Source organism: Sardina pilchardus, chromosome 4 (assembly GCF_963854185.1).
Source record: "Sardina pilchardus chromosome 4, fSarPil1.1, whole genome shotgun sequence".
Taxonomy (NCBI): domain Eukaryota; kingdom Metazoa; phylum Chordata; class Actinopteri; order Clupeiformes; family Clupeidae; genus Sardina; species Sardina pilchardus.
In genome coordinates this window covers 30,736,767-30,748,396 of record NC_084997.1, presented here as the reverse complement: position 1 = coordinate 30,748,396, position 11,630 = coordinate 30,736,767, and the positions used below count along the sequence as shown (strand labels likewise).

Sequence of the window (11,630 nt, the reverse complement as noted above, 5' to 3'; positions counted from 1 at the left end):
CACGGATCCAGCGGAAGGCTTACACACAAACATGCGCTCACATGGCCCGGTTTCCCATGGATATTAAGCCTAGTCCTTAAACATTTTATTTTCAGTTAAGACATTTTCATTTTTAGGTTTTAATTCAGTCTACAGGACTAGGCTTAATCATTGTACGAGAAACCAGCCCTTAGTCATCTGGAATACGTTTCAACCCGCTTTTAAAGCAACACTAAAGCATTTTTCCGCTGTCACACACATGCTATTTGTTTATCCAGCAAATAACAGACAAGGTAGAATATTTTTGAATGATTTTAGGAAAGTATGATGTATTGCGACATCGAAGCAAGTCAAATTTGTAGTTTCTGTAGTCTCATTTAATCAAACTACAGATACACTACCCCACCTCGTAAAGTTACATGGTGCGGTTATAGCCGATAGAGGGCCGCGAAATGAAAGCAGAAGTGCCGTTCACCTTGTTACAAGTTGATGAACCGCTGAAATGATTTTGAAAACATTATTTTAAGGTACGAAAAACTCTTTAGTGTTGCTTTAAGTTACTTAAATGTGTACAAGTAAAGTCTACTTTATATAGGCGAACCTGGATGGGGTTTCTTTTTGATGACATTGATGATTTTAGCACTTTGTTTAGCGTAGAGAGCACAAGAATACATTTACCTGTAAGTCTAATTAATTGTTGCATAAGTTACATTAAAAGGAATTATTATATAAATCTGGTGTACATGTTCCTGAAGTAAAACTCTTAGAGGTCCAGTTGAAGGCGCACTACTGAAACTGAACACAGGGTGGAGCTCTTGACTATCTATTTATGGAGACAAACCAAGGCTGCTTTACCAACGCTGAGTCTAGTTTTATACACCCACAGGGGTTTCTTTAAGTGTGTATAAAACAACATACCAGTCAGCTCACCAGCACAGGAGAGGTGGACTACAAATGCAGTGTATAAAAGAGCAGAACAAGAGAGATGCGATGTCACCTTCCTTTAAAGATTAACACACTTTTGAACCCATGACCTTGGTGTTTTAGCACTAATGCTGGACTGAACGCATATCGCATATGTGTCATCTCTACCCTCATGTAGTGTTGTGCAGTTACTAGTTGGCTGTAGTAGGCCTGCCCATAATTTTCCAATGATTAGCGGCAGTTTATATATTGATTCAGCAGATTTTCATTAGCTATGAAGTTAATATACAGGGGCAGTTAATATAATATTAGTAGTATGGTTTTGTGCTTTTTTACTTAAGCGTAAAACACTGTCCTGCATTTTAAACACAACGCTGCTAACACATGAGATTACTGTGTTCACCTGAACAACAGGAGCTCAGAAAGTGTTCTAGTTCTAGAAAGTGTTCTAGTGAGTCATCATACAGCGTTCAGCATGTAAACGATTCAAGTAGATCATGCGTCATGCCGATAGTGCATGTATCTATTTGCTCCTGAATAGACTCTTTAAAAGGCTGATTTGAAGGCCATACAAGTATGCCCTGAAAAAGCAGTACTAGAAGAGACCACTAGATGGAGCTCCTACCAATCTGATGAGACAGCATAGCGCCTCCGTTACTGCAATTAGAGAATGATTTAGTATACCCATGTGGTGAGAGGGAGCTGAATAACAAAACAAATACCTGTTAAGCTAACTATGCCGAATAAACATTAATGGCCATCCGTAGCACCAACTGTAATGATGATCTGTATGAAAGTTCCCTGCTGATGCCCATATATAGCAGGCTTGTCTTCCTATGAAACACACACACATCACCTCAGATTTAATCATACTGAACCATAGCCTTAGCACGCGCACACACACACACACACAGAAAGTGCAAAAACATCTGTTCAGTATTTTTATTTTTCTTTAAAAAGTGTTTTCTAACCTAATGTACACCACGGTCATTCCGACTTCTATGTTCACTTCCGCTATAGCTGTGTGCTTGACTCACCATGGTAACCCAGAAAGTGGACGTATTATGGCCTGCCAGAGTGAACCATGGTTCATCACAGCCAGACAGCTTGCTTTTTTTTTTTTTTTTTTTTTTTAAATAACTCAATCTTGATTCCTGAGATGAAAAACCTAGAATCTTAAAACAGGGCAACTTATTCTCATACTTTCAAAAAACAAAAACAAACAACTTAAAAAGAAGTATGTCGTAATGATCCAGTAAAAAATAATAAAACAGTGAAAGAATATACAAAATATACAAGCTGGGTAACAATTGTTTGATTTTTGCTTTCAGAAAATACTTTCTTGTATACAATAGTACATGTGATTTACTGAGGCAAAGTGATTGTAGTGACAGCAGAGATAAGCCTTCACTATGCTAAAAGGAGAACGGAAGCTTGTGAAAAGTTCTGAATTTTCCGAGGTGCTGCACAACATTCCACCGGGAATGCGGGAATGTATATTTACAATTATCAATGGAAAACAAAGAGACTAATATGTTCTTTATGAAATTTGAAATAATGCGTGTCTTCATGAATTGAATTAGTTTAAAACAAATATGTCGTAAAGGACCACAATGGTAACTGATTACATATTTCTATGTGCAGACATATAGACAGCGTGAGGTTCAAGTGACCTGGGTGCTTAACTGGTATCGTTCTGGTTCAGGTGAGCGTCTAGCCAACAGTCCCTGATGAGTGTGCTACTGTCAACATCCATTAATCCTAACCAGCTACAGGGGACAAAATTACAAACAAACAAAAAAGAGAGAGTAAACAAAACCCAGACCAGGAAGGAAGGAAAGAAAATACGATGGCAATACTAATTCACAGAATCAGCATGATTAGGGTATGGCAATTTGGACTCAACGGGAGCAGGGAGGCTTGTCTTTAGCCAGCTTTCCATAACAGACTGTGAGGAAGTATACTAGACAGCCTTGATTAGAAGTCAGTGAGGGAGTACAGTATACTTTGGAGCATACTTAAGCTGAAATACAAAATTCTACTCGCAGTCACTGTACTGAGACAAAGTTCAGAAACTGACTGGTAAAATGGTGGGGAAAGAAACCCCCAAAGGAGGTAGTCTGATGTTTATATCCTCCAAAATCTCCTCTCTAACCTGCCTCAAGATGCATGACCATTGTTTTACTACTCACACTTGCATCCTTGGAAAGTGTACCTTAAAAGTAGCAAAATTCTGACGGATTTCAGGGGTGAAGAACAAACAGAACACAAACCATTCCAAAAGGTCAGAGGTCAAGAATGTAACACTGAACGCTTTACAGCAAGACCCACGGTCCACTTTTAAGATAGGATCATAACATCTAACGTCAGGGTTGGGAGGGTGCAAGGTTCCTGTAATGAAACAAGGCCCTGCTGTCCGAGACACCTAACGCCTACCTTTCTGCTGCCATTCAGACAAGCCAAACTAAAGAGAGTAGTGTGATTTAATCACTTATCAAAATATATATATAAAAAAAAATAACAACCAATAAAACAGGAAATGTGTTTCAAAGCGACCAGAGACAGATTAATTCATCCGTAGGCCCCCGGTCTGTTCCTGGTAGACTTCAATTACGTCTTCATCTTCCATTCCCAGCTATAGCAAAACAAGGTGGAGAAATGAGAAGGATTCTCTTTGAGTGAGTCTGTGCATTTGATGTTCTTGCTATACTGATTCACACATGCACACTCAGTTAACGAACACATATGTAATGTTGATATATAAAGCACTACACAAAAGGGCTCCTTCATAGTGATGAGTTCTTAGTCATAGTTATTATGAAGGCTTGCCATTTCTACTGTCGGTCATTATCATTAGTCTTTTAACTTTTATTGTACATGTATTGTAATTTACTTTTAACTGTTTATTTTAATGTTGATGTAAAGGTTATCATTATAAGACACTTCGGATGTAGGGGTTACTGCAAAGTAAACATAAGCATGAACTCTAAGAACGCACACGTAATGTTTGTGTATAAGGCATCATGTTGGTTCACCTCTTTGGGAGTTTGGTGGTCTGAGATTCTCTGGCCCTCAAAGAGAAACCTCAGCATGTCCGGCTGTACACCCTACAAGCACAGAACCAGCTTAAACAGTACTCACGGGTGGGCAGATGTTTATCATAAAACCAGAGAAATAGGGAAGTGCCAAATCACCTTAAACACACAGAAATGCCTAATAACTCATAAAAATACATTGGCAATAGCTAACACAAATAGCAGTAGGCTACACTAAACAGTGTTACACAGACGAACAAGACTTACAAGTAAAAAACGACTTATATGGAGTATGTGTATAGAGTTAGCAATGGACGCCGTTCAATGTCTCGATAAAATATAAACTAATGATGGCGCTTAGCATTAAATTATGCTGACAGGTTGATTAGCTAACGTGGTTCTAAGCGAGTGGCCTAACGCTGGGCAAGGCTACTCATAAACTCAGAAAAATAATGATTACGTAGCTATGCCACTATTAGATATTAACTACTTTAGAAAGTATTGCTGTTAATTATAGCCATTCATTGTTATTCATTATTACTGCTATATAGTATGTCTGCAGGTGGGTATTGGTGTATATCTATGCGCACACTTCTTCACTGCTCTTTGCTCATACTTGCACTTCTCCATGCACATTACGTATTGCATGTCTACTCTTAAAGGGACACTTCACCGATTAGCATTAAAGGGATATTCCGCCATTTTTGGAAATACGCTCATTTTCCACCTCCCCTCGAGCAAAACAATCGATATTTACCTTGTTCCCGTTCATCCAGCCATTCTGTGAGTCTGGCGATACAACTTTTAGCTTCAGCCTAGCATAGATCACTGAATCGGATTAGACCATTAGCTTCTCGCCTGCTAGCTTCATGTTTAAAAGTGACTAAGATTTCTGATAATTTTCCCATTTAAAACGTGTCTCCTCTCAAGTTAGAAAGTGCAATAAGACCAACTGAAAATGAAACCTGGCGTTTTTCTAGGCTGATTTGACATGGAACTACACTCTCATCTGGCGTAATAATCAAGGCAACTTGCAAACATACCATAGGCGCAGTGATATCGTACGCAGCATCTGAAAATAGTCCCCATAGACATCAAGCAGTAGTAGTGCCAGTAGCTGCAAGTTGCCTTGATTATTACGCCAGATGAGAATGTAGTTCCATGTCAAATCAGCCTAGAAAAACGGCAGGGTTCATTTTCAGTTGGTCTTATTGCACTTTCTAACTTGAGAGGACACACGTTTTAAATGGGAAAATTACCAGAAATATTAGTCACTTTTAAACATGAAGCTAGCAGGCGAGAAGCTAATGGTCTAATCCGATTCAATGATCTATGCTAGGCTGAAGCTAAAAGTTGTATCGCCAGACTCACAGAATGGCTGGATGAACGGGAGCAAGGTAAATATCGATTGTTTTGCTCGAGGGGAGGTGGAAAATGAGCGTATTTCCAAAAATGGCGGAATATCCCTTTAAGCTTTGTATCTTTAGCAAACAAGTCATGCTGTTGAATGGTCATGCATCATTCCCTCAGTTTGCCTTGAGATGGGAGAAATACGGATTTCAATGTTGGACTTCCTGCTTTCAATGATGTAAAAGTCATCATTTTACATCATTGAAAGCAGGAAGTCCTATTCATGGGTTTCATTGAAATCTGTATTTCTCCCATCTCAAGGCAAACTGAGGGAATGATGCATGACCATTCAAAAACATGACTGGTTTTCTAAAGATACAAAGCTTAATGCTAATCGGTGAAGTGTCCCTTTAAATATGCAATTCATGGGTTTAATCAGGTCCCTTTTCCACAGGTGTATAAAATCAAGCACCTTGATTATCAATGCAGACTGCATGGTGCTTGATTAATACACCTGTGCAAAGGGACCTGATGAAACCCATGAATACAAATGTGCAATACTGTATGTGTTGAATCCGTTTGAAGATTCTATTTGATGTGCCTTCGCTGTATGCATCACCAGAGCCTTTCTAATGAGGGGAGACGGCACTCAAGAGTCTGCCAGTGAAATATATGGTCTTCGTTTTTTAACGCAAACATGGCAGTCACCTACTCATATCCCACCCCTTGGGCTGCCAATCACATGGTATACTGTTAACACATCGTGCCGATCATATGTTGTGATCTAGCAGCTGGAGCAAGGTTGGTGTCGTGGAGCCTAACGCACACACACTTCTGCCCGAAATAGATGCCCAATAAGGGTCCAAAATGCGTTGCTATATGGCCACCGAGTGGAGGGACTCGTCTACAAGGACTTTGGTATCACTCAGAGAGGTGTTCTAGCTTTTGCAGTGCAACTCTGCAGTGGCACAAATGTCTATTCTATTCATTCAGCTAAGTTATGGTCCACTGATAACTGTCTGTGCAGTAAAGCTAGTATTCACTATGGGAAACAATGGTGGCACTGGCAGGACCGTATGCAACTCCAGACAACCAACAAGATACCAAGGAGCCCAACAGTGATTGGTGTAATTTCACGGGTTATTGGACTCGATATTATCAACAGCAGTTTGCAAGATTCACAGATTCTGTCTCAAGGGATCTCATTTGGAGTGACTGCAACAACAGTTAGGAAACAGGTGTCGAACAGGAGTTGTCCTGCCCCCTCTCGACTACCTGGAGTTAGCCTACCAAAGTTCACATGTCCACACATAACGTCACCAGGCTACTGTTTATCCGTACCTGTCTTTTACTGTAGGACTCTTTCAACTTCTTCAGCGATGTCGTCATCTTCACTTTGAAGTGAATCTCGCTGTTATCCTACATGCAAACGGAGAAGTTAATGTTACTGCCATGTTTTCGTAGTTTCTTCAGAGTAGCATACCTGGGCTAGTTTGTGTTAAACCACCTACCTGACCAATTACTTTCAATTTAATGTACTCTCCACCGTCTTTCTTGTCCCCTCCATCAGTTGTCGATGGTTTCGTTTCCTGAGAAAAGTGTGAAGTTCATGTTAGTAGGGTGAAACGTTACAAAATCTCCTAGTATCTCCATAACATTAACGTTACATTAGCAAGCGAAGCTATAACGTTATGATGCGTGCGGGGATTACATTCTTATAAATGTCGAATTAGCTAAACTATCTGGTCGATGACTACGCTATAACTAGTGAAAAGGATGTAGGCTGATACAGAGACAGTTTTGAATGTGCTTGTAGCAGCTACTTCAATAACACAGCAACATGCAGGTTTTGTTAGGCGCTATGCGATAGCTAACAAAAATAGCAGTAGGCTACAACACTAAACGGTGTTACATAGACCAACAAAGACTTACAGTTAAAAACGACTTGTATGAAGTATGTGTATAGAGTATGCGTATAGAACTGTCTAGACAGAATATAAACTAATGATGGCGTTTAGCATTAAATTATGTTGACAGGTTGATTAGCTAACGTTGTTCTAAGCCAGTGGCCTAACGTTGGGCAAGGCTAGAAGTAAATTAGCATAATCCTACTTATCTAAGTAAATTCCGTCCCGAAGCTTTCGTCAAAATATGATTACCCAACACATCCAATGAACAAATATAAACGTAAACTTACTGTGTCAGACATGGCCCTGTTGGCAAAATATGTCCTATTCGCTGTTTTAAACCTAAATCACCTACAAGCAACCGAGGCTGCGGCTAATGCTAGGATGCCTGTTTTACTTCTTCTACGTGAGCTACTGCGTGGCTGCGTTCCTGACCCCTATGCACCACCGCCATCTATCGCTTGAGCGTAGGAAATAAATGGATGAAAATAAACGTTGTGCTTTTAGACATGCACAGCCTATGCTATTACTGATTAATGAAAATATCTGTCTCATAATAAAATTATTGGTTAATGGTTATGCTTCATTAATTTATTTATTCTTATGTGTGGCACATGTTGGATGCTGCAAGCAAACATTACATTGGCATATAGTAGGCTACTCTTTTGATCCCCCTAGGGAAATTCGGTCTCTGCATTCATCCCAATCCGTGAATTAGGCAGGGATCACATTAGCCAGCGGCAAGCGGCAGCGGCAAGCTTAACGCAACGCTCAGACCATAATAATACATCCAAAACATTCTATCTCGTTGCTAAGTTCAATCTTTGCTGCTACGTCCTTAGACGAATCTGATTGGTCAAAATACCTAAACATTCTAAAACTGATTGTGATGTGCCGAGCGTTGCGCTTCAAAGTTGAACCAAGTTCAACTCCCAGTTTGCTCAACGCTAGCGTTACGCCAGCGTTGTCACCGTTCCGCTGCCGAACCATAGAAAACAATAGGAAACCTGCCGCTTGCCGCTGGCTAATGTGATCCCCGCCTTAGTGAACACATAGGCCTACAGCACACAGTGAGGTGAAGAACTCACTAAGGGCCCGTCCCATTTCAGCCCCTAGCCCTAGATTTGAACCCTTTCCCTAGATTTTGCGCGTTCCCGCGGGGGGGTAGGGTGTCCCAATACGTTAGGGAGAATGGGAAAGTGTCTATCCACCCCTAAAAATGCCCCTCGGCCGCAAGTCAGCTTTGGACCAGACTTGCGGCCAAGGGGGTATCCCATGATGCTTTTCGAACTCAGCCAGCGGCAGTTTTTTCGGAACAAGATGGCGGACGCCGGTGGAAACGAAGTTTACAAATGTAAGTATATATTCGCAAATAAGTATGTAAAAATTCTGAAATGTGTCGGAATGTGTTAGTTAAATGTATATGAAATGGACTTTTAAGTTAATTGTTTAGAAATCACTATTTGACGACGATCGTAAATATGCCGAGAGCTTCGCAAGAGTCTACCCATTAGCTAGCAGCTACCTGCTACACTGACAGGCAGGGGGGTGTGTCCCGTTGTATACAGATGTTTCGTGCTTATCCATGCTTCAAATATTCGTGATAACAATGTTTAATGAGCACAGAAACCTTAGGTGCATTCACAATAGCAAACATAGGTGGATGTTTACAAACGTTTTCCCGTTAGCACTGAGTTTTGGGCGACCATCTTCAAACAATCGCAAACAGTCTGAGGGTAGGTCTCCGCGAAGTTATAACGTTACAGAAAAGTAGCCAGGCTGTTTGATTTGTGGCCATGGTCATTGACAGGTTATTTTGACTGTTCATTTGTTATTTATATTCATATATTTGTATTGTTTAGTGAAACTGGACGTGAGTTTGACGAACGCAACGATGCAATTTAGGTTACCGTTAGAATGGAATGTTAACAACACCGACCAAATCATTCAAAGATAACATGTTCATCACGAGCGTTCGCCACTGTTTGCCAAATTTTAATGCACCACTGATGAGTTACACGTTCAGATTCAGAAGCGAAAACTCGCGAAAGTTACAAAGTTGTAAAGAACGTGGAGTGCACTAGCCACATGTTTGCGACGCATGACACATAAGTAGCCTATCAGATAGACAGATAGATAGATCATATTCAGCATTAAAGAAAAGTCAGTTGTAATGCAATTGTCAACGGGTTTCTTTTCAGGGACTCCAGAGAAGACCTTTGGCCTCATCCGCTTTAGGGCAGCAAATGATGCCAAATTTCTTAAGACAAAATTCGCCACCAAAAGCCTGTGGGAGTGAGTGACCAGACTGTACAAGTCATATCTGATAATGCTATTGACCCCAGCTACATGTCCATAGTAATTTCACTGTATTTTCACAGGCAAGCAGTGAAAGAGCTGGGCCTGGAGGGTCAAATTACCCACAAGCAGATCAGCAAGAAGTGGGAGAATTTAAAGAAACGTTATAAGGTAATTATTTGCATATCTGTTTCATGTCTTTATCCCATAACCTACAACTCCTTTTACATTAGTACATTTCGCTCTCTGTCTTACACACATCCTCCTCTCTCTCTCTCTGTGTGTGTGTGTGTGTGTTTGGTTGTTATTGTAGGACCTGAGGGATCCAAGGACGGGCTCTGGCACAGACCATGGGGAAAAGACGCTGTCAAATTGGCCATATTATGCAGAGATGCATGCTGTTTTGGGGGGAAGGCCTGCAGTTGACCCCCCAGTCATTGTGGCTTCCTTCAGGCCGGCTGAGGAGGACCCCACAGCCTTATTAATGGTACGGTAAATCAAGTAGGAATTATTTTCCAAACTAGCCAATAACTTTGCAATATGACCTCAGAATTGTTATTGTCTCCAACAGGCCATTGTCACACCAACTTATGAAACCCTCAGGGAGGACTTACCTGAGTCAGCCTCAGCCTCAGTCTCTTCCACCAGTCCTCCCACTACACCTTCCACTACCCTACCCGCAACTCCAGTCTCAGCCTCTTCCACCAATCCTCCCACTACACCATCCACTACCTCTACCACCAATTCAGATACGCCATCTAACACCCTCCCCGCTACTCCAACACCATCACCAAGGAAGAGGAAGGGGAGTGCCGTCCAGCAAATGCTGGAGTTTTTGCAATCTGAATCAGCTAAGGAGCAGAGAAGGCACACTGAATCAGAGGAGAAAACCGAAAGGTTTTTGAAACTGTTTGAAAAACTTGTGGACAAAATCTGAGACTGGTTACCAGGCATTGCCATGTTGTTTTGACTGTTCATTTGTTATTTAAATTGTTTGTTTGTTAATTATATTGATATATTTTTATGGTTCTGTTATTTATGTTCTGTGTTTTGTTATTTTTTAAATAAACCTTTTCTAGCAAGTATGTGGCTATGGTTTTCACCAATCATACAATTACAGTAATGTGTAGATCATAAAAGAAACTAACATGTTCTAGAAATAATATGAAAGAGTTTTGGAGAATTATTTCCAACTGGCCAAGAAGTAATGGATCCAGGGAAGTGGTATAAACAAACAAGGATATACTACACTGAGCTTAACATTAGATTTACAAGGAAAAGTTAAGTCATGTAGTAGAAAAGTAGAGACTGCACTCAGGGGCTGAAATGTTTTCAAAACTGTATTCAAAGTGCAGAGAGAGCACTGGGCCTACAGGCCATAACAAACAACACAAAATGAAATATCAAACGTACCATATGTACAAAAAATAGCAAATAACAAATAGCACAAAAATAGCATAGATCTTTTATAATATATTCAATTTTCAATGGCTTGCACGTTGATCAATGCTGCAAGCCTGTCCCTTGTTGCATTCCCTGGTCTCTCGTGCACCTGAGGAGCTTCTTGGAGGGGAGGTTCCGGGTCCAGGATGTCCAGTGCCGCATCATTATCAGGTTCCAGGACATCTCCGTTGTCCAGGCAGACATTGTGCAGGAAGGCACATGATGCAACCACCTGGGGCGCAAATGAAGGTCTGACCTCCAAAGCTCTGAACAGGGTTGACCTCCAGCGAGTCTTCATCACCCCAAATGCTCTCTCCACAACAGAACGGGCCCTTGACTGATGGTAGTTAAACTTCCTTTGCATCTGGCAATTTACAGGTTCTCTGTAAGGAGTGATTAGAGAGATCGGTGTCTCCAAACAAGGATATCCGCCATCTCCCAGGATGAAGTATCCATTAGGCGGGTACCTTCTAGCAAGGTAAAATGAACTGTTTTTTAAAATCCGGGTGTCATGGACCGAACCTGGATAGCCCACAAAAACGTCCAGGAATTTTCCAGTGTAGTCACAAATGGCTTGCATGTTGACAGAATAAAAGCCCTTGTAATTTAAATAGTCCAGCCGATGGAGTGCTGGAGGCTTGATCCGTACATGACACCCGTCAATGGCACCTACCGCTTTGTTCAGGGCTGGTGT

The 11,630-nt window shown here is 41.0% G+C and overlaps 2 protein-coding genes across 2 annotated transcripts; one reads left to right on the top strand and one right to left on the bottom strand.

Moving 5' to 3' along the window:
• Positions 1–1,831: 1,831 nt before the first annotated feature.
• Positions 1,832–7,606, bottom strand: LOC134078820 (small ubiquitin-related modifier 1-like). The gene is made up of 5 exons (XM_062534970.1): positions 7,486–7,606; positions 6,800–6,877; positions 6,630–6,707; positions 3,939–4,010; positions 1,832–3,538 (listed from the first exon to the last, which is right to left on the bottom strand). Exons 1-5 carry the CDS (start codon positions 7,495–7,497, stop codon positions 3,470–3,472), a joined length of 309 nt encoding a protein of 102 aa, XP_062390954.1. The 5' UTR covers positions 7,498–7,606; the 3' UTR covers positions 1,832–3,469.
• A 1,456-nt stretch (positions 7,607–9,062) lies between these two features.
• Positions 9,063–10,430, top strand: LOC134078962 (mucin-7-like). The gene is made up of 4 exons (XM_062535126.1): positions 9,063–9,490; positions 9,577–9,664; positions 9,807–9,980; positions 10,065–10,430. The coding sequence occupies exons 1-4, from the start codon at positions 9,369–9,371 to the stop codon at positions 10,428–10,430; spliced, it is 750 nt and encodes a 249-aa protein (XP_062391110.1). The 5' UTR covers positions 9,063–9,368.
• The last annotated feature ends 1,200 nt before the right edge of the window (positions 10,431–11,630 follow it).

Bases quoted from the DNA above. Each gene is read 5' to 3' on its own strand.
- LOC134078820 (XM_062534970.1), bottom strand. The intron at 4,011-6,629 runs GTACGGATAAAC...CTGTGCTTGTAG, and splicing joins AGTCCTACAGTAAAAGACAG to GGTGTACAGCCGGACATGCT. The intron at 3,539-3,938 runs GTGAACCAACAT...GTTTTGCTATAG, and splicing joins ACCACCAAACTCCCAAAGAG to CTGGGAATGGAAGATGAAGA.
- LOC134078962 (XM_062535126.1), top strand. From the start codon at position 9,369: ATGCAATTGTCAACGGGTTTCTTTTCAGGGACTCCAGAGAAGACCTTT. The intron at 9,491-9,576 runs GTGAGTGACCAG...GTATTTTCACAG, and splicing joins GCCACCAAAAGCCTGTGGGA to GCAAGCAGTGAAAGAGCTGG. The intron at 9,981-10,064 runs GTACGGTAAATC...TGTCTCCAACAG, and splicing joins ACCCCACAGCCTTATTAATG to GCCATTGTCACACCAACTTA.